This window comes from Achroia grisella, unplaced genomic scaffold, assembly GCF_030625045.1.
Source record: "Achroia grisella isolate CSIRO2021 unplaced genomic scaffold, CSIRO_AGI_Agris_v1 utg660, whole genome shotgun sequence".
Lineage (NCBI taxonomy): Eukaryota > Metazoa > Arthropoda > Insecta > Lepidoptera > Pyralidae > Achroia > Achroia grisella.
In genome coordinates, this window is record NW_026712984.1 from 5,500,403 (window position 1) to 5,524,677 (window position 24,275).

The 24,275-nt window shown below is 35.9% G+C and overlaps 1 protein-coding gene across 2 annotated transcripts in view; it reads right to left on the reverse strand.

Annotated features, from left to right (window-relative positions):
• Window positions 1–376: 376 nt before the first annotated feature.
• The window catches only part of LOC131849602 (uncharacterized), a 71,088-nt gene continuing 47,189 nt past the window's right edge, over window positions 377–24,275 (reverse strand). For both annotated transcript variants that reach the window (XM_059199708.1, XM_059199709.1), the window contains exons 5-13: window positions 20,506–20,655; window positions 18,660–18,755; window positions 13,759–13,872; window positions 12,289–12,455; window positions 11,513–11,711; window positions 6,212–6,370; window positions 3,729–3,799; window positions 2,246–2,419; window positions 377–1,660 (exon numbers count right to left, since the gene is read on the reverse strand). In XM_059199708.1, coding sequence (XP_059055691.1) covers window positions 1,468–1,660; window positions 2,246–2,419; window positions 3,729–3,799; window positions 6,212–6,370; window positions 11,513–11,711; window positions 12,289–12,455; window positions 13,759–13,872; window positions 18,660–18,755; window positions 20,506–20,655 — 1,323 coding nt within the window. In that variant the 3' untranslated portion in view covers window positions 377–1,467. The remainder of the gene's footprint in view (window positions 1,661–2,245; window positions 2,420–3,728; window positions 3,800–6,211; window positions 6,371–11,512; window positions 11,712–12,288; window positions 12,456–13,758; window positions 13,873–18,659; window positions 18,756–20,505; window positions 20,656–24,275) is intronic.

Genomic DNA, 24,275 nt, shown 5'->3' on the forward strand with positions numbered 1-24,275 from the left:
ATATATTAATTTTACTGGTATATTAAAAACCCGCTTTATAATGTAGTCCAGTGTTTTTCAAACTTTCAGTACGCTGCCTCATTAGTTGACGTGCTCGGTGGTGATCGGTAGCGGTTTACAGCGCTTTACTTCCGATGGTCGTCGGTACTCGGTACCGACATGTATATTCAAATGATTGTTTGTATCGGTCTGGGAGTTCTCTGTGTATATTATGTATTTACAAAAAAATGTATAGGCGTCTATAGGCTATGATAGCCGTTTACCATCAGATGGCCGTATGCTTGTTTGCCACCTATATATGTATATATGTGTGGTATAAAAAAAATCAGTTGTCTAGTACACAACACAAACTCTGCTTATCTTGTTGTTTATATTATTATTATATAGTTTACACTTAATAGCTCTACGGATTAGGGACCTGATCTTCAACTATTATTTAAGTCAGTGATTTTAATTTTAAATTATAATATATTTTGTAGTATAAGACCTATAAAGAATTTTTTTTTCTTTCAACACCCGCCTTCCTACTGGCCCGGATACGACTTTACAACCCACTTGGCAATAGCGACCTACAATTTGAGAAACACTGCTCCAGTCTTTTAGAATTATGCGATACATTTCCACCTCAAGAGGCCTATAAGAGCCCCCTCACACTAGGTTCTCTTTTTAAATATTCATCAAACGTGTGAAGAAGCTTTTACGAGAATCATATGAAAATGAATCGTATATTATTTTGCCTAAAGCGGAGTTCTTTTACATGATGCTATTTAGTACTCTACCACTAATAGTTTTAGAATCAAAATTGAATGTCAAAACCTTAAAACCTTAGACGCTATAAAAACAAAAAAAGGCAAATTTCACTTTATTACACTTCAGGCCGCCTTTACACCTATAAATTTTATTTATGTCCTAATTTCTGTTACAATTACAATAAATTTGTACACAAATTTACAATAAGCTATTTATTTACGTAAGTATTAATTGTGAATGTGTTTTCAATTACGTATGGTAGTAACTTAAAAAGCCTTACAGATATAAAGGCGGCCTTAGTACAACGAAATAAAATAATAATAACCATTGTACACATTTTTAAGTAAACAAAAACATAAAATTATATTCCTAACCAAATTTAAACTTTATACGTTTATAATACGGTTTACTTTCGAGTATTTTACAAACGTAAGTACACTATAATTTTATTCAAATTATTATTTATTTTGGCATACTCCCGACGGTATCTTCGACTTCTGTGCACATCGTGTCCATAACATCACAGTACCGACGCGTTAGTGCGTCAATGTCTAGTCAAATTCGTTTTAAACGTACAACACATTCCGTTACAACTAAATAAATAATCACAACACAAAATTATTATTGCGGTCCATTGTCTTTGTACTAAAAACAGAAACACACGTCATAAACGACTATTTGAATACGTTATTTCGTTACAACGGTTTACAGTACCAGTTATTTGTTAACGTCGCCTTTGAGTGCGCGCTCGAGGACCGTTTTGGATGCGATCTCGACGGTAACGGTTTTGCTTATTGTGGACAGTTGGCTGTGGTCCGCCTCTAGGTTCTCGGAGACGGGTTCTGTCAGTATCTGAAGGGATGAAACCTTGGCTCTCTGGTACGCCGTCACTGTATTCATCCCCAAGAATCTGGAAACATTAATGTAATCATAATTATGAATTGTCGAAATTGAATTGTTATGAAATTATGAATTGTGGGGGGAGGTATAGTTTACCTCCCTCCCCCTTTGTGGCGTTAATAGGCTACGTAACCGTCTACCTTCAGATGGGCCGTATGCTTGTTTGCCACCTACGTGGTATAAAAAGAAAAAGAATATGAGACCTATACCAAGATCAATATTAAAAACGAAATGGCTACATGAATCAACGTTTAAAAACAAATGGTCACGCTACTTATATCAAATTATAAAGCTTGATTCAGACAGCGCTACAAGAAGACGCTTCCAGTAGTTATGTTAATTTACATTATTCTATATACATACATAATATAGTTATTATTGCAGTACGTTTTTAAAACACCATTTGTACATATATTAATTTTACTGGTATATTAAAAACCCGCTTTATAATGTAGTCCAGTGTTTTTCAAACTTTCAGTACGCGGTTGTTTTTCCTTATTTTTGGCGAACCCATTACAAGCCTCACGTGATTAATGGACCACCTCATATATCGGAGTTTCACAGTATAAAAGATGAATAGAATAGTATAGTATACCTGACGGATACGTAGCAGATGAGTAGCGCTGCGCCGGCTGCGAGGACCCGCACGACGGGCGACGTGAACATCTGCACCACCACCCACGCGCCCGCCGCCGCCAGGCACATCAGCGCCACCGCCAGCGCCGTGCGCATCCAGTGCCGGCACGTGAACCCGCGCTCCCACTCCACCCTGACACACGACCATGTCATAAAATAATATCGGGCTTCTCGACCAAATACTCCAATAGATTACTGCTATTGAGTAAAAACAACATATGCATGATGACTAGGGCCCTCACAGGACACTGCAAGTTGAACAAGCATATGGCTAAGCTAGGCCTATGCACGACAAGTATCTGCAGATTCTGCCAAACTGAAGAGGAAACGCCACTTCACATCCTATGTGGTTGTAGCCCACTCATGCATAAACGAAATATCTCCTTTGGAAAGTTTACACTCTTTCCCGAGGAGATAAAAACGATCGCTCCTAAGAATATCCTTCAATTCTTGTCCCTGACTGGTCTAGGTAGCGAACTCTGATAAGGGCGAGCACAATAGATCTATGTTGGTTGCAGTGCTACAGGTGCTACACATCTGACAATAGCCCAAACAACCCAATAAAAAAAAAATGACATAAAAATACCTAAGTCGGTGCACACCAACCCGACATACTACTATAGATATGGCACTGCTGAGGAACGTAACCCTACGGATGAACTCCCGGACGTTCATGCCGGGCCCACTTCCCATTCAAACGTGACAATAGCTGGCCGCTACTCGCATACATAAGTAGTCTCGCCAATGCCCTGTGCATAATTCCGACCCTACCACGCTTTCACACACACATGACACCGTCGTCGCTGGTGAAAACGACGACCCCAACCACACCACACTGGGGGGAAATGGGATTGTTAGTAATGTGGACTAATGAACCCATTACTAGCAATGTACCATGTCAGGTTGACCTCCACGCGGTTCCCCCTGGAAACCATCGTGTTAAATTCCTGGTGAATTTGTCACGATGGGCTAACTGACCTGACCTCATGCTCATATTATCACCCTCCACTGGTGCCCCGCCAGCGTAAACCGTTAGCGCAGGCGGATGCACCATTCCATTATCACATACAAAAAAAAAACCACACCACACTGCACAAGCAACCGGGCGGCGCCTCCAGTGCCGGCACGGAAACCCAGCTCCCACTCCACCCTAACACACCATACAAATACTACTATACAAAAAAAAAGATGTAACAATCATCATTGCTTAGCCTTATTACTTATTACATTGTTTAGGTATATTGTATCGAATTATGTATTAATTTCAATTTCATTGTTTTATAGCCCTTACACGTACGTTTTTTCACGCGTGAATCACATGAGAACTTCCCTAGTGCTGTTCAAGTATATAGGTTACCGCTTACCATTCCCATAACTCTTTTCCTATAAAATTCCATTTTTTCAATATAATGTGTACATATGACTGCGTACACTTCACTCACCTATTAGTTTCTTGTACAATGTACGGAGTGTTGCAAACTTTACACTTCAAACCGTCTTGATTGGCAGCACTCTGTGAACAAGAATATTCAATATAGTAAATATATAATTGACTAGCTTCTGCCCGCGGCTTCGCTCGCGTTAATTTATCCCCTTAGGGTTGGAATTTATCAAAATCCTTTCTTAGGGGATGCCTATGTCATAGTAGCTTTATACATGCAAAGTCTCAGCCCGATCGGTTTAAAATTGACAAAGTTTCATATAAACTTTCATCCCCTATTTTATCCCCTTGGGGGTAGAATTAATCAAAATCCTTTCTTAGCGGATGCCTACGTCATAACATCTACCTGCATGCCAAATTTCAGCCCGATCCATATATATACCGCAAAGGATTGGTGAGTCATTTATTTTACCCTACAATAAAAACATTCAAGGTCGTTGCCAGCAGTATTATCCATTAACAAAAAAAGACGTCACCTAGAAACCATACCTCGACCTTTATATTTTACACGACGCTTAAATACTAAACCAGTAACTTTTAAAAAATACATTTTCTATTAAAAAAAAACACTTATAAATAATACAATACATATATACAATAATATATAATACTAGGGTTCATGATTTCTCGAGCTTTTCAATTTCTCGGGTCGAATTCGAGGTTAATCTTCTCATTGTCGAGAAATTTATTTTTACGTACGTTTTCTCATATTATTTGCTTCCAATAACGTCAAAAAACTCAGTGGTTTCATTTGATCGAAAACCATTGCATTTTTTGTTAAATATTAAATATAAAATTTAACTATAAAATTAATTATAAAACTTTTATTGAGTAGGTATATTTAAAAACATTATACATATTATGAATAAGCAAATTTTTTTTTAAATACTGAAATATATTAGATTCTTACATATGAAATTAGCGTTTTTTCGTACTGGCCACTTTGATCTTAAATATCTCCTCTTTGGTTAGAAATTTCAATTTCAAATTTATACGGCTATTCACTCATGCATTTGTTTTACGAAAACCGTAATACATATGCTTGGTTTTTTCTTTGGGTCATTCAGCTTACAAAATGGAAAACTTAAAATATCGCGTCATTTACAAGTACGAGTATGAGTTCCGCCATGGCACTAGTGCTGCAGAAACGGCTCGAAGGATTAATGATGTGTATGGTGGTGGTGTCGTAAACGAAAACACAATGCATTTTTGGTTGCAACGTTTTCGTTCTGGAAATTTCGACCTGCAAAACAATCCCCGTGGGCGGCTGGAGTCCAAGGTTGGTAATGAAGAATTGAAGGCTATTGTGATAGCAGATCCATCGCAAACCACGTCCGAGTTAGTTGCAGGTTGCGGTGTTAGTGTATTAATCCACTTGTAGCAAATTGGTAGGGTGAAAAACCTTAAAAGGTGGGTCCCTCATGAATTGAGTAGACAATTCGCGTTTCGATCGACAAACGCGCGTAAACTGCTGCGTTACATTAGTCAACCGGCATAATAATAAAGGGATTTTAAACCGAATCATTATCTGTGATGATATGGATCTTGTATGATAATTGAAACGCTCATCGCAATGGCTGAACCCTGGCAAACCAACCAAATCCTGCCCCAAGCGAAAATTGACCCAAAAAAAGTTACTTGCGAGCGTTTAGTGAACAAGTTCCGGCGTTGTTCACTTCAGCTTTCTTAAATCTGGCCAGATGATTACAGCAGATGTGTGTTGTCAGCAATTGAGAAACCATAATGGAAAAGCTAGTTGCTAAACAACCGAGGCTGGTCAATCGCCATAGGCTACTGCTGCTTCAGGACAACGCCAGAACACACACACTGCACAACTGACATTTACCAAATTAAAAGAGATTCAATTGTAATTTCTAAGACTTTACAATTGCTCCCCGGATCTTGATCCAACAGATTACCATTTTTTTCGAAATTTGGATAACTGATTGGGAAAAAATTCAAATCCGATGGGGCAGTCCAAAGTACAAAGATTTTATTGATATGTCCAAATGTTCCCGTTCAAATGTTTTTTTCAGTAAAGGGATCAATGAAGTACCTATGAGATGGCAAGAGTGCATAAATAGCAATGGTACATAGTTTGATTAAATAAACATGTTATATTTTGGAAAAAAATACTTCAGGTTACTCCCTTACAAAACACCACTTTCATATGTTAGGACCTAATATTATTCAGACTTTACTTATTATTTATAATGACAGCACCATTTTTGGCTGGTTATTTAGAAAAAATCTACCTTAAACTTGTAAATAAAAATAGTTTCCGTAAAATAAAAAAAAATACATGAAAGAAAACCTTAATATCATGAATTATTGCGCCGCCACGCAATACAACAAACGGAAATTTAGTTTCTATATAGGTACTTGATTTCTCGAGTTCTCGACTTTTCTCGAGCTTGATTTCCCGGGAACAAAAGCCAACGATTTCCCGAGAATTCCCGGGAATGAACCCTATATAATACGTACCTCGACCAACCACCTGCGCAGACACTCATGGTGCACGGCGGACACGTCTCCGGTGCACCTGCAGGGTCTGATCAGCGGCTCCGGCTTGGAGGTGTCGTAGCAGATCCAGCAGTCACGAACGGACCCCACGCTCCCCACCAGAGAGTCCGTCTCCACATTCTGTTCAATCAATATATGTGTGCATTACAACTAGGTGATGACTTGTTATTAATTTGACGACCTCGGTGGTCTAGCGGTTTAGCTGACCGCTTTACTTCCGATGGTCACGGGTTCGATTCCTCGCAGGGCACAAATATTTGCGTGTCGCTCCGGCAATTTAAAAAAAAATTGTAACATAATTAAAACTTCTTGGGTAAAACGAATAGTGGAAATATCCCGTAATTTTTTTAAATATTAAGTACGCTATGTATGGTCGGCCGCGGTGGTCTAGCGGTTTAGCACACAGCTTTACTTCCGACAGTCGCGGGTTCGATTCCTCGCACAGTGCAAACATTTATATTAATGGGCATGATTGTTTGTATCTGTCTGTGTGTTATTTCTACGTACAATACATACATAGTATTGTTTATTAGATAAAAAAAATATCTATGCATTTATTAGTCATGTCATTTATCATTTATTATTTGTTATTTATCAGTTGTCTAGCATAACACAAGCTTTGCTTAAATTGGAACTAGATGGCGCTGTGTGAATAGTCCAGAGTTATTATATGCTAACTGGATTTAGACTAAAAGGTCGTCTGCGGTAACAAGGATTTATAAGGTACGTTTCGATTTATAGATGAAAAATGACAGTAAAATTATAATATAATAATAATAATAATAATAATAATAACAATCTCAGGACAATTCACACAGCGCCATCTAGCCCCAAGTTAAGCTAGCTAAAGCTTGTGTCATGGGTACTAGATAACTGTTACATATTTTTTTTTTAAAGAAATACATACATATTATACATAGAAAACACCCAGACCGATACAAACAATCATACTCATGAATACAAACGTTTGTGCCGTGCGAGGAATCGAACACGCGACCATCGGTCGCAAAGCGGTTTGCTAGACCGCTGAACCACCGTGGTAGAGAATAAGAGATATGAAATCCTAGTCTTCTGGAATGCCAACTCATCAATGATTCCAAAGGGGCCACATGATGACAATTACATAAAGAAAACTGTGACATATTATTCAAAGCGCAATAAAATTTTGCATATTCCAACATTATTGATGAGAAATATTGAGGCAGATGCCTTTGAACTATAAGCGCTGGGAGATGATGAATATGTAGAGTAACAAAACACAGAGCACACAAAATATAAACAAAATCAACATAGGAAGCTAGAACCGTAGACTTAAACAAAAGAATGATGTACAAAAAAGCGCATGAATACATTTGAACACAACCACCGAATTACTGTTATCCAAACAATCACTTATAAGCTGACATGTTCTTTATTCTTCATTGTACACAGGAAAAGAAATACAGAAATATGATAAATATATAAATAAAATTGTACAGGACCTAGATTATTTTTTTTCTCATATCTTCCAATATGTAGTATATATATATATGTAGGTTTCTATATTTAACTCTAATATATGTACGCATATTTAGTAGTACAGTAAATAGTGTCTTATGTGTGCCACTACCTATTATATAGTACACTAGCTGACCCGGCAAACGTTGTTTTGCCTTAAAATAAAAAAAAATTTAGGGGTGGACTACCCCTAACATTTAGGGGGATGAAAAATAGATGGCCGATTCTCAGACCTACTTAATACGGTCACAAAATTTCATGAGAATCGGTCAAGCCGTTTCGGAGGAGTATGGGAACGAAAATGTGACACGAGAATTTTATATATAAGATAAGTCCTCTCTTCTAGGTTGTCTGTAAGAGATTGCTTTTAGCGATAAGACAGCTTTTTGTAATTATTTTACTATTTACTGTATTTTCTTATTATTTCATCTGAGTTTTATTATTATCTCTAGAAAGAGACTTATTGAAGCAAACCTAGGTTAATATGTTATAGCTACAATTAGTTTGTGTAAGATTACAAATATTCAGTGTGGGAACTTGACTACCGTTACGACCTTCTCTAATGATCAAATTCCGACCGTTATTGAGTCTACAGCCATATTGCGACACATGTTTTCCCTTTGATCGAGGTATCATGAGGCTTTGAATAGAGTTTGGATATAGCTTGGAGGCCTAGTGTTGACTGTTCGACCAAACCGCGACTGGTAAAAACAAACTGGACAAAGCAAATTGCTTGCCAGTAGAAATAAATATCTTCACAGACGATTTTGATCAAAGCCAACGTTTTATATTACAATACGTCCACAAATAACTGAACCATATCTTACTTAAAATGTTCACGTATACAAAAAAATGAAGAAAGCAAAGACACAACACGCATACTGCTACTAGACAGTTATTTATTCCCTTCCATTTATAACCACATGACAACATCGCATTTCTTTTTCCCTTCCAGTTAAACCACATTACAACACTGCACCATTTATTCCCTTGCATTTATACCAGATGACAACACCGCACTTCTATATTCCCTTGCATTTAAACACATGACAACACAGTACTTCTTTATTATCTTCTACTTAAATCACATGACAACACCATACCTCTTTATTCCCTCGCATTTAAACACATGACAACACCGCCCTTCTATATTCCCTTGCATTTAAACACATTACAACACCCGCACTTCTTTAATCTCTTCCACTTAAACCACATGACAACACCATACCTCTTTATTCCCTCGCATTTAAACCACATTACAACATCGCACTTCTATATTCCCTTGCATTTAAACACATGACAACATTGCACCTCTTTATTCCCTTCCATTTAAACCATATGACAACACCCTGGATCCCTAATCACTCACCGCGCCTGGACCTCTCAATTCCGGAGTATAAGCCACGTCTGTTAGTCTGGGAGACGGCCTCAGTACTGTTACAACGAACCTGTATACCAACCACTGCCAGTAACGCACCACTCCGACTACGTACAACGCCTTTTGTGCCCAATTATATCGCCAGAACTCGGCCAGGCTCTGGAGATTTAATTAGTGTATAAGTAGAATATTTTTTTTATAGTGTACGGGATAAATGTCTTCGATGGTCTAGTGGTTACGCAGACCGCTTTACTTCCGATGGTCGCGGGTTCGATTCTTGGCACGGTACTAACATTTATATTAATGAGTATTATTGTTTGTATCAGTCTGAGTGTTTTCTATGTATATACAAAAAAAATATTTACTTATTTATATCAGTTGTCTAGTACCTATAACACAAGCTCTGTTTACCTTGGCACTAGGTGGCGTAGTGTGAATGGTCAAGGGGTATTATTACTAACATTAATATTATTTAATTGGAATGACAAATAAGTATACGACCCATCTGATGGTAAACAGTTACCATAGACTATATCAGGAGACTAGACGACATAGTCTATATCAGACCAACCTCCACGTTATCCCCCCTGTACTTCGCCGTGGTTAAATCCTGGTGAATTCAGCTGTTTCGTACTGAACAACTGATAAAAATACTTAAATACATTTTTTTGTAAATACATACATAAAACATATAGAAAACACCGAGATCGATACAAACAACCATATTCGTGAATACAAATGTTTACGTCGTGCGAAGAATTGAACCCGCGACCACTGGTAGTAATGCGGTGTACAACCACTACATCACCGGGGTACATACACATTATACTCGAGACTTTATTTAAAATCCTTTAATAACATCCTTTATCAAAACAGACCTATATAATTAACTTTATTGTATTAACATTTCAAGTATAAATTCTTAAAAAATTATCCAAATATTTTAATACAAGCCATACAAGCTGAAGACTGTACAACCCATACAAATTAAGGAGGTATACTATATGGAAGACGTTACACTGAATCGCAAACAATCCAACTTTCATCGGATAACATTCAAAATCGTTGTACCTTTATAAAGCACCGATATAATAATTCAACTTAAGTTGAAGCTATAACATAATATGACTGAAATGACAGACAAACTGACGGCCCACATGATGGAAATTAGCAACCTTTATATATATATATATATATGAACAACATTAATAAAGCTTGAACATTAGCGCATAAACATGAATAAAAATAAAAATATAGACATCACTCCAAAAATTGTTATTGGTTAATGTTACCAAGCAACTTTCCGCAATGAGCACTAGCTGAAAAGCTTTCACTATATATATAGAACCTCCGCTTAAATAATGTCACAAAAGAAATATATTAAAATCATTTTAATTGTACTAGCTGTGCGTGCGGTATCACACGAAATTTATAGCACCTGTGTTATTATGCACCTGTATAAGCTATATTATTGTCAAGTTTAATCAAAATGTTCAGTAGTTTTTGCGTGTAAGAGTAACAAACATTCATCCATCCATACTCACAAAGTTTCGTGTTTATAATACCAGTAAAATTCGATATGACAAGCTCGGTGGTTTAGCGGTGGTAGTCTTGGCTTCTGAACTATTGTCAACAGTCCGACCGCAGTTAGTTCTTTGTTTTTTTTTTATTTATCCTATTAGTTTTTCTTAACTGTGACACTGTTTGCGAGAACGTACTAAATATTACTATTACTACTAAATATTCTATGACAAAAGCCAGTTCTTTGTTTTGTTTTAATTTATCTAACACTAGCTGTTCCCGCGACTTCGTCCGCGTGGAATTTGATTTTATTTTTCTAAAATAAAAGTAGCCTAAGTTACTCCTTATTACATCAGCTACCTGCCAAAAAAGTCCCGTCAAAATCGGTCCTGCCATTTCAGATTTTAGCCGGAACAAATAGACTGACAGACAGACAGACAAAAATTGTAAAAAATGTTATTTAATGTATGTATTTCAATATACATACAGACACTATTTTATATTCATATGCTATTTGTACTAAATACTCTATGACAAAAAGTTCATTAATTGTTTTGTTTTAATTTATCTAACATGTGACACTATTTAAGAAAATTACTAAATAAAACAGACACTCTTTAATTGTTTTGTTTTAATTTATCTAATATGTGACACTATTTAAGAAAACATACAAATAAACACTCTATGACAAAAGCCAGTTCTTTAATTGTTTTGTTTTAATTTATCTAACATGTGACACTATTTAAGAGAACGTACTAAATAAACACTCTATGACAAAAGCCAGTTCTTTAATTGTTTTGCTTTAATTTATCTAACATGTGACACTATTTAAGAGAACGTACTAAATAAACACTCTATGGTCGTACCTTTGCGTCGTGCCGGTGGGCGAGTAAATCCGCGAGCTTTGCATCGTCTAATTGGCGAGCTAGGAGCCGTCGAGGGTTCAGCAACCAGAGTCGTTCCGGGGCCATCGAGTTCCAAAGCACGCAGGGAAACCATAACGCGACGCCGATCTCCGCCAGTCGGAACACCAGGTCGTGCCAATTACGAGACACCACCGGCACCCTATAAACATACGGAACTATATATTACACACTAGCTGTAACCCGCGACTTCGTCCGCGTGGAAATTAACAAAACAGTTTTACTTTACTTTTCTAAAATAAAAGTAGCCTAAGTTACTCCTTATTACATCAGCTACCTACCAATAAGTCCTGTCAAAATCGGTCCAGCCATTACAGAGATTAAATAAAAATTGTAAATAATGTTATTTTGTTGTATGTACCGTATTTATATTCATATGCATGTAGTAAAAAACGGTTATTTTAATATTACAAACATGTGTATTTAGGCAGAATAATATTAATTTAAAAGAGCAACACGCAAGTTTCTTGTTCGTTCTTTTTTTGATGAGTCCAATCCAAATGTGCAAAAAAATGTATTTAAATATTATATTCATATCAGTTGTCTAGTACCCATAAAACAAGCTCTGCTCATCTTGAAACTAGATGATACAGTGTAGCATCCTGTTTTACTATTATTACGTTTAATCTCATCAAGATCCGTTCAGCCGTTTAGTGGTGAAACATGTCCAAACAAACAAACACAATTTCTCATTTTTTACATTATGTATGCACACTTACTTGGTCTTCCAAAACTCGCTGAGCGTCTCCGAAGCCAGGAAACCAACGATGAGTATCAGCATCAGCGCTTGGCTGATCAGTCCGAACCTGGACTGGTGCAGCTGGGAGTGGTTCACGGAGCGCGGGTCGATGGTTCCATCGCCGTCCGTCAGGTCCGTTTGGATGCCCTGAAGTGATTTTTTTTTATTTTTTAACATCAACATTTATTGCGATATTTACCGGCAAGTTATAGTAGATACCTAGGAGGCATTACGACACATCCTCAACGACGATCGGATCGGACCACCAAGCATAACACAAGATGCTGCGCTACCGAGAAAGACCTACGTCGAGTCAGCATTTCAATTCCCGGAGCAAAAGTACCCATTTCCTTTGTTTGATTTTATATAACTTCACTTACGGATCACACATCGATCCGAAGACACCTATTATATTAATAATTAAATTTAGTTTTACTCATGAAATTGTTTATTTTTTTTGTCTTCTGCCAGCGACTTCAATAACTGACATAGAACTGTATTTCGAAAGCCAGTTACTAATTCCTTTTATTCCACCGCTTTAGGAAAGAAGAAGAAGAAGGTTACATGTATAAACGTGTACACACAGACAAAGCTGAGGCGGGTAGCTAGTATAAAAATTAAAATAATAGTAAGAGTTAAAATGTATGTATTAATTAAAATGTATTAACTCAGTGTAATTCCAACGATTTATGCAGCTCATGCCAAGATAGCTTCAGATTTTTGCTCGATTACATGAAAGCTTCATGTAATCGAACAAAAATCTGTTACTCAATTACACAACAACAACAAATAACACCAACAATTACATCTTGAACCAACAAGTACAACAATTACACTTTGTTTAATATACTGAATATCTTTTAAATTATAACCCTAGTTATTCTGATGTATAAGCTATATTACTGTAGAGTTTCATCTAAATCCGTTCAGTACATTTGCATGAATGAGCAACATCCATCCATCCATCCAAACTAACTCTAATATATATAGTATTACTTGCAAGGGGATTGTTATTAATGTGGATAAACCCCATAGCTAGCAATGTACCATGTCAGATCACTCCACGCGGTTTCTCCTGGAAACCAGAATGATAAATTCCTGGCCAATTTGCGATGGGCTAACTGACCTGACCTCACACTTATCATCTTCCACTGGTGCCCCGCCAGCGTATACCGTTAGCGCATGCGGGTGCATTATTCCATTATCATCCCATAAAATATTACTAGCAAATAGTTGACTGCTTGCAATTACATCATTACATAGTATGAAACAAAGTCGCTATCGCTGTCTGACCGTCCCTATGTATGCTTAAATCTTTAAACCTACGCAACGGATTTTAAAGTGTTTTTTTTTTTAATAGATAGAGTGATTCAAGAGGAAGGTTTATTATTATAATACATGTACACCCGTGCGAAGCCAGGGCAAGTAGTTAGGAGTAAATAATTCTTACCTGTTTTGTGACAAGAGTATCCTGCACGTCATCTCCTTCAGCCGCACTGGAGGGGCCGGGCCGAGGTGATATTATAGTGCAGACCTTCGTTTCCTTCAGGAATTCACCGCGAAGCTGAAACCATGCAGTCAATCAAACAATGTACACTAATATTATAAAGAGGTTGAGTTTTTTATGATTCTTTTTAAATTTGTGTTGTGTCTGTTAATTTTTTTAAATAATCAGGATGTTTAGTTAATTATTAAGACGGCGTTTTTAATTTAATTGACTTATATAAAAGGAGACAATACTAGCTTTTAATTTTTAAAATGTTTTTTTTTTCTATTAATCTACGATATGTACAATGCACATATTGTAGATCCTTTTTTCATAATGTTTTTAATTGACGTATGGTGTTATTGGTGTTTAAATAAAATAGTTGAGTTAAATACATAAATATCCCTCTTTTGAAAGTTGAATGTGAATGACCTTGTACCGAAAACAGACATACAACAAAATTGTAGTCTGGTCTGGCGACTTCGTCCGCGTGGAATTTAACTTTATTTTTCGAAAATAAAAGAATTTTCCAAAAATAAAAGTAGCCCAGTTACTCCTTATTACATCAGCTACCTGCCAAAAAAAGTCCCGTCAAAATCGGTCCAGCCATTTCAGAGATTACCCGGAACAAACAGACAGACACAAAAATTGTAAAAAATGTTATTTTAGTGTATGTACCGTATTTATATTCATATGCATGTAGTAAAAAACGGTTATTTCAATATTACAAACAGACTCTCCAATTTTATTCATATGTATAGATAATACATGTACGTACACCCGTGCGAAGCCGGGCGAGTGGCTAATATAATATATGAAAATCCCTCTTTTGAAAGTTGAATGAAAATGACCTTGTGCTAAAAATAAACATATTGTGATCTTGTTTTATGTCATATTCGTACTGCGTAAACAAAATCACACTTGAATATATAATTTAAGGTTATTTTTAATTCTTCTCTCCTTGACCATGATATTATATTAAGAACTGCACATCCATATATAGTATTGCTATATAACTTAAGTTAACTTTTAAACAATTTGTAAGATGACATAATTGTCGATTGGGAATGTATTTTTTTGTTTATTTCGCGATAATAATGTTTATTTTTTGAATTCATTTCTACTGATTCGTTTCATACTATTTATTTATACCGGTGTTTCCCAATTAGTGGTACGCGTAGGGGTACGGGAAGTTGCATCAAGGGGTACGTGCGGCGAAAATCGTGTATTTTAGCTATTTTCTTAGCATTATGTCATACGGTATTTTATTATGGGCCAAAGCAGATACAAATACAGTATTTAGGTATTTAATATAATTGGGAAGTTTCAGAAATGATATATCGATGCAGCAGTTCTTTTATTTTATTCCTTTTTCAAATTGCACTCCACATAAATTGCGTCGCTGTACATTCACGTCTGGTCGTCTCTGTCGCCTCGAACTAGAGATGGGATTTTGCCCGGAAAAAACCCCAATATGGGGAAAAATAAGGAAAAACCCGGGGAAAATTCCCGTATGGGATAACATTCAGGTTTTTTATATTTAACTTCTAACTACTTTTGTAATAAATAAAGTATCTCTCGTTGTTTTTTTTTGGTCAAAGATATTTAAATTAAAAGTTTCAATAGAAGTTCTTTCTGCAATTAAGTAACATTCCATCATAATGCGCAGAACAAATCTTATGATAAAACAAGAAGACGTCAATTTGTTATAATAAACTGCTGGTATTATTTTAGTTCCTTTATCAGGCTACACATTTTGACGTTTCGAAAAACAGGCAACAGCTAGTGCCCTATATACTGTGGCGCAAAGTATGTGCGCATCGCTAAGTAACTATTTTTCGTTGCATTTGTTCTAATAATTAAAAAAAAAAATGTTTTTTTTGAATCGTGATATTTACGTTAAATAATGAAAATACCCGTCTATTGGGTTTTTTCCCACTGTCCATCTCTATCTCGAACAAAGAGAAGAGAGAGCAGTCTGCTCTCTCCTTGTTCCCGGCCTCTTTATCTCTATTCCTATTGGTGGCGGCATAATCGTGACGCCACCAACATCACGTGACTCGCTATGGTTTTAAATTTGAAATGTAACTAACAAATTAGTCAACTGAGTGTTCTTTATGTATTGAAGCTAACATTATTATACGGCTATCAGTAAAACAAACATACACACACACTCACAAACTTTTGCATTTTCAATATTAGTGTGATTGCTGCAATAAGATGTACGCTCCATACGGTTCCTCCTGGAAACCATCTTGATAAATTCCTGGTGAATTTGTCACGATGGGCTGACTGATCTGACCTCATGTTCATCTTATCATCCTCCACTGATGCCCCGCTAGCGTAAACTGTTAGCGCAGGCGGGTGCACCATACCATCATAATCCGTAAAAAAAAGGGGTACGCGAGGTGTGAGATCTTTTTTGAAGTGGTACGCAGCAAAAACTATTTGGGAACCACTGATCTATATCTATACTAATATTATAAAGAGGAAAGATTTGTATTTTTGTGTGTATGTTTGTCTTGAATAGGCTCCGAAACTACTGGACCGATTTGACAAATTCTTTCACCATTAGGAAGCTACACTATCCCTGAGTGACAATATAATACAGCCTGTATTATATTTCCAAAAAAATTAGGGATCCTTACTAAAACTCTAATAATGTAACCCAAGGTGTAAAAATATTACATACTAGCAAAACACAACTTACAGCTTTAGCTGTAGTCGCCTTCTTTTAACTATTTTGTGTATTCTTTTGTACTGATCGTTGGATCCTTTTTGAACACCATTTTTAGCTATTGATCTACCTTTTTTGACTATTTTGTTTATTTGAAAGAAAAAAACAAAATATCCTAGTTAAAATGCACTTCAGAAAGCTTTTTTAAAATATTTTTTGTCTACTGTATTTTCTTTCTGTCTATTAAACTTTGACGAGATCGGATTTAGATGCTTCTTTTCTTATTGGAATGCTGATACTTTTCGTGTGGACTCTAATTTAAATTTGATCAAAATCTGTTTAGTAATATATAAGATTATATTACGAGTTATTTTTAATAACTCGATCGAAGTTCATTTTTTACGTGGTCTGAGCATACCAATGTGGCTACTATAGTCCTTATTTTGGTTCTAGTTCTTTTCTTTATCTATATTTATACATATAAGTAAAATGAAGAGTCTGTTTGTAATATTGAAATAACCGTTTTTTACTACATGCATATGAATACGGTACATACACCAAAAGTAACATTTTTTACAATTTTTGTCAATACCTGTATTACTAGGAGATTTCGATATTGAGGTTATGTCTTTTTGTTTATATAGCAGAAAAATTGTTTTTTCATATATAGTCCTTTTCTCTTGAGTTATTTTCTCTATTTGAAAGAGCAAGACAAAACATGCCAATATTTACATTTATTTGTTAAAAGTTTCGATATTTGTGGTTACATCTTTTTGTATATAGCAGAAAAATTGTTTGTTCAAAAGGCTATTAAATAAAGTAACTCTGAACATTGGCAACCATATTTTATGGCGATGCGATATATGTAACAATGAACAATATGTAATTACGGTATTATTGACACCCATAAAAGGCGTGAAACCCATCAAAAACACCATAAGACCATAGAGTCGAATAACTGCGATTGCCCGGTGTGTTTGTTCTTTTGTCCCCGTGTATGGCTAGTGAGACAAGGCCGAACATGTCACAGACGTGTTTCCGAATATTTTTCATTGATTAGTGTCCATATAAAGAGGAATTTTAACCAAGACGCCGAACTTATAATCTTACTAGCTGTGCCTGCGATTTCACTCGCGTGTAATTTATAGTCTATATGTTATTCTGATGTGTAAGCTATATTACTGTAAAGTTTCATCAATATCCGTTCAGTAGTTTTTGCGTGAAAGAGTAACAAACATCCATCCATACTCATAAACTTTCGCGTATATAATATTATTAAGATAAATAAACATTAGGCTATTAGGACAAGATTTTTCGATTGAAACAGGTGACGAGATACCGATAGGGATATCAGTCTAAAAAATTGTTAATTCTTGTGGTATATCTAAATATATATAACTCAAAGGTGACTGACATAGTGATCTCTCAACGCACAGCCCAAACCACTGGACGGATAGTGCTGAAATTTGGCATGCAGGTAGATGTTATGACGTAGCCATCCGCTAAGAAAGGATTTTGATTAATTCTACCCCCAAGGGTATAAAATAGGGGATGAAAATTTGTTTGAAACTTTGTCAATTTTAAACCAATCGGGCTGAGACTTTGCATCCATAAAGCTACTATGACGTAGGCATCCCCTAAGAAATGATTTTGATAAATTCCACCCCTAAAAAAAAATAATGCGACCGAAGCCGTGCGCAAAACCTAGTCTTAGATATAAAATTCTAGTGTCACAATGTTAGTTACCGCACTCCTCCGAAACGGATTGACCGATTTATATGCAATTTTATATGCACATTCAGTAGGTCTGAGAATCGGTTGCTATCTATTTTTCTAAGGGTTGGCCACCACTAACATATTTTTTTTAATATTTTAGCAATATTTTTAATAAAAAAAAATACATACAACCAGTTCACTCTTCTATGACCAATTCCTATTATTTAATAGCGATTTTAATTTATCAAAACAACATTTGCGGGGTCAGCTAGACATTAATATTGTTAAGATACTCGCCCTACTAATCTAGTCACCTGGAGGTTGTTGGCCCCGGAGTTGATGCCCAACCTTCACCTCCCTAGTGGGATGCGGATAACCAGACAGTCACTTTACCTCTCACCAACAGGGATACCATCAGCTTCTTTGCTATTCTAATTTAAAAAACACATGAATAATAATTAAAGGAACGTACCTTGAAATAAACCTCCACTCCGTATATGAGGAAGAAGATCACGACAATGAAGAGCAGCACAGCGTAACAACCGTTGAAAACGTGCTGGTAGAAGTTCTGTAATTAAAAAAAATAATTAGTTTTTTTTTTCTTGGAAATATAAATAAATAATGGAACGGTGCCTGCGCTTATAGTTTACGCTGCCGTTGAATTTAACTTTATTATTATATTATTATATATAAAAGTAGCCTAAGTAACTCCTTATTACATCAGCTACGTGCCAATAAAAGTCCCATCAAAATCGACCCAGCCATTTCAAAGATTAGCCGGAACAAACAGGCAGACAAAAATTGTATAAAATATTTTATTGTACCGTATTTATATTTATATGCATGTAGTAAAAAATGGTTGTTTCAATATTACAAACAGACACTCCAATTTTATTTATATGTATAGATGTATAGATAAAAGTAGCCATAAACCACGTGGGTGCTTAAGTTAATTTCTCGGGTCTTCTCGGGTTGTCGAGAAATTTACATTTACGTATGTTTTCTCATATTATTTGGTTCCAAAAACGTCAAAAAATTCAGCGGTTTTCCTCTCAAATAAAAGTATCAAATTAAACTTTTATTGAGTATATTTAAAAATTTTAAACGTCAAAATCGACCGAGCCATTTCAAACATTTAGCTGCATTTGTTTTTGAAAACAAACAGACAAAATGGAAAACTTAAAATACATTTAAAATTGTGCAGAAAAAAAATATAATTTTGGTAATGTATCGCAAACTACGTCCGAGTTAGTTGCAGGATGCGGTGTTAATGACAAAACTGTTTTAATCCACTTGTAGCAAATTGGGAAGGTGAAAAAAGCTTGAAAGGTGGGTCCCTCATGAATTGAGTGGAGCAAATATTTATATTCATGATTCGATGCTTGTATGATAATGTCATAGTGAACCAACCAAATCCTACCCCAAGCGAAAATTGACTTAAAACAAGTTTGGTGGATTAGTTCCGGTGTTGTTCACTTCAGCTCTCTTAAATCTGGCCAGACGATTACGGCAAATGTGTATTGTCAGCAATTGAGAAATCATGATGGAAAAGCTAGCTGCTAAACAAGCGAGGCTGGTTAATCGCCGTAGGCCACTGCTGCTTCAGGACAACGCTAGACCACACACTGCACAACACACAGTTACCAAATTAGAAGAGCTTCAATTGTAATGTCTAAGACATCCACCGTAGGTACTCTCCGGAACTTCCTCCAACAGATTACCATTTTTTTCGAAATTTGGATAATTGATTGGGAAAAAATTCAACTCCGATGGGGCAGTCCAAAGTGCCTTCAAAGATTTTATTGACTCCCGTCCGAATGATTTTTTAGTAAAGGGATCAATGAACTACCTATGAGATGGCAAAAGTGCATAAATAGCAATGGTACATACTTTGATTAATAAGATTAATAATATTATATTTAAAAAAGAATTACTTCAGGTACTAATTACTCCCTTACAAAACGCCAATTTCATATGTTAGGACCTAATATTATTCAGACTTATATTTACAGCACCATTTTTGGCTAGTTATTTAGAAAAAAATCTACTTAAAACTTGTAAACAAAAATAGTTTCTATAAAACAAAAAAAAATTACATGAAAGAAAACCTTAATATCTTAAATTATTGCGCCACCACGCAACAAAACAAACGGCAATTTAATTTCTATATAGGTACATGATTTCTCGAGTTCTCGACTTTTCTCGAGATTAATTTCCCGGGAACAAAACGCAACGATTTTTATTTTCATTTCATATTTTCAGTTCATTACCGGGAATTCTCGACTCGAGATTTCCCGGGAATGAACCCTAGTGCTTACCTTCTTCTCGGCGGACGTGTCAGCAATGTTGGTGGTCAACACCTCAGCTGCCAGCAGTGAGTAAATTATCACGTTGAACGTCACGAAGGCCAGGAACGACTTGGAGAGGAACCTCGGCCGCTCCCATCGGATATCGCGGAGATGGAATACCTGATCACAATGACATCGTACATGTGATATTTATCTACTGGCAATCCTAGGAGGGAGAGGGGTAGAGGATTGCTATTAATCCTTCTAGCTGCTGTTTTGATTTCATTGTAATACTATTGTATGTATATGGCATGTTTAATTTATACAGTGTATTCAAATTTATTTATACATTTATATATATTATTAGTAGATCCGGCACGTGTTGCTGTTCCTAAGCTAAAATAATATTGCGATTATAAATTGAGACGTAAGCCTATCAACGACGGATCCGAGATGGGGGGTCATAGGGGTCATGACCCTCCGCCCTGAACCCATGCAGGCCGGATCATGGTCTTGTAAATTTTTCTCTTAAGCTTAAGGGGAACACGCGAGTCACAAGTCGTTGCCGTAACCTGCCGCCATTTCATCCATCCTGCGTTAATTCTGTGCTTTATGGTCCTATCTAATTCACCATTACTTTGGAGGAGAGAACCTAGATACAGATCAGACAACAGATCGGTAAGTACAATTTTTAAGTACAGTACTTGGGTACATTAATAAAATACCTACTTTTTACTTGTTTCTATTGTTATCAAAATTAAATTATAAGTTCTTGACTTGACCACGACTATGTGACACCCTCCTGGAAGCCTATCCTCTGTATATGGTATATTTGATTTAAATATATTATTCAAATTTAATTATAGCCTTATATATAGCTAGCTGTCCCGACAAACGTTGTTTTGCCATATAAATTAATAACGCTATAAAAAAATAGGGGTTGGTGATAGAAGCATGAAAATTTACGGTTGTATGTATTTTTAATGACACATAATAAAAATAAAAATAAAAAAATTTGCTCTAAAAATAAAAAAATAATATTAGGGGCGGACAACCCTTATCACTTAGGGTATGAAAAATAGATAGTAAGCTGATTCTCAGACCTACTGAATATGCATATAAAATTTCATAAACATCGGTCAAGTCGTTTCAGAGGAGTATGGTTACTAACATTGTGACACGAGAATTTTATATATAAGAATAGCAGATCCCGGCCACGCGTGGCTGTGCCTAAGGTAAAAAAATATTGACTATAAATTGAGATGTGGCTTACATATCAATTTATAGTCGCAATATTTTCTTTAAAGTTGGATCAAATTGCAAATCAAAATTTTCAATCGGTTCAATAGTCGGCGTCCGTTTTTTGGGATGCTGAACGGTAATTATGGTGGAATATTTTAAGAAAGGGAGCCACTATTACGAGCTCTTACTACGCAAACCAAATAAGAAGATTGCGGGATGCCATCAAGGAAAACAGACAGGGCAAACTGCAGGCTGGAGTGCTGTTTCACCAAGACAACGCACCAGCACACAAAGCCGCTGTTGCGATAGTTGCTATTAAAGAATAATTTTAATTTTTATAGAAAATATATAGAATTTTCAAAATCGTTTTCATACCTTACCCATGTATCAGTATAGATCTGGGATGGCCAACAGGTCGATCGCGAGTGTCAGTTCAGTAGATCGTGGCAAGCCAAAAAATATAAATGCGTAGACCGGACTGTACAACGTAATCATGAGATTATCTCAGGACAATTCACACAGCGCCATCTAGACCTAAGTTAAGCTAGCTTAAACTTGTGTTATGTGTAGTAGATAACTAATACAAATACATAGATATTTTTTTTTGTAAATAGATACATATTATACATAAAAAACACCCAGACCGACACAAACAATCATAATCATGAGAATACAAATGTTTATGCCGTGCGAGGAATCGAACCTGCGACCATCGGAAATAAGGCTAGTGGTTTAACATACCGCTAAACCACTAGACCACCGAAGTCGTCAACCCCAGTCAGTAATAAACCCGTTGCAATTCTATATACCAGGTCAGGTTGAACTCCAAGCGGTTGGCCCTGGAAACCATCGTATACCTCGACATATCTGAATTTGCCACTAACTGTAATGTCAATAAGTCATCTTGTCATCAACCACTAATGCCCTGCCAGAGTATACCATTATACTATATACACTATAGCAGTGGTGAGATGCCCCCCAGAGGGGTCGCGAGAAATATTCCGATTTGCCAAGTAGAATTTAACTTTCATTTTCTAAAATACAAGTAGCCTAAGTTACTCCTTATTACATCAGCTACCTGCCAATAAAAGTCCCGTTAAAATTGGTCGAGCCATTTCAGAGATTAGCCGGTACAAACAGACAGACAGACAGACAAAAATCTGTCAAGCCGTCGGTCGTGTTGTATGTATGTATAGGTATGTGTTTAGTTTACAAATCAAATAAAGCATATCCTAGCTATCTTAGTCGTTTCTGAGATTAGCGCGTTCAAACAGACAAAAATTCTAAAGATCATTGTTTTGGGTTCTTTAACTTTGAATAAAGTTTCACAATAATATTTTTTCTCATCTATACATATAAATAAAATTGGAGTGTCTGTTTGTAATATTGAAATAACAGTTTTTTACAATTTTTGTCTGTCTGTCTGTCGGCCTGTTTGTTCCGGCTAATCTCTGAAATGACGGGACCGATTTTGACGGGACTTTTTTTGGCAGGTAGCTGATGTACTAACTCAGGTTACTTTTATTTTTAAAAAATCCCTTATTTTAGTCAACTAATGTTAAATTCCAGGCGAACGAAGTCGAGGGAACAGTTAGTTAAGTAATATAAATTCAATCATTACTGGCTTTCAGTACTACTACTTTACTTTTTTCATATTTCAATTTAAAAAGTCACTTATTAACTATCTATCGTCTATCATGGTATGGACATGTAATGCGTAGGAACGAGGATAATATTTTAAGAAAGATGTTACAAATGAATGTGGATGGTTATAAGGGCAGAGGAAGGCCAAAAAAGAGATGGATGGACTGTGTGAAAGATGATATGGTAAGAAAGGAAGTAAATAACGCGATGACTGCGAACAGGGATGAATGGAAACGAAAAACATATTACGCCGACCCCAAATAAATGGGATAAGGATGAAGCAGATGATGATGATGATGATGACTTATTAATATTATTGCTGGCAGCTTGTCCACCATTATTTTTATAAATTCTACTATATATTATTTTTTATATCTGTTTTGACTTCTTCGCTTCGCTTTTGGGAAATATACAACAACTAGCTGACCCCGCAAACGTTCTATTGCCATATAAATTAAAACCGCATTTAAAAAATTGGGGTTCATGCTAGAAGGATGAAAATTTAGGGTTGTATCTATATTCTAAAAACACAATAAAAAAATATAAATAAAAAATTTTGCCCAAAAATAAAAAAATTATATTAGGGGTGGACAACCCTTATCACTTAGGGGTATGAAAAATAGATAGTAACCGATTCTCAGACCTATTGAATATGCATATAAAATTTCATAAACATCGGTCAAGCCGTTTCGGAGGAGTACGGTAACTAACATTGTGACACGAGAATTTTATATATTAGATTACTATTTTAATTTTTAATAAAATAGTCATTGTTTTTCCGCTTACAAGTACATCAATAATAAAAAAAAAGTATTCAGGGACATTAATAATGATATCTTTTTTTTTATACTACTATGGTGGTAAACAAGCATACGGCCCATCTGATGGTAAATGATTACCGTAGCCTATGGACG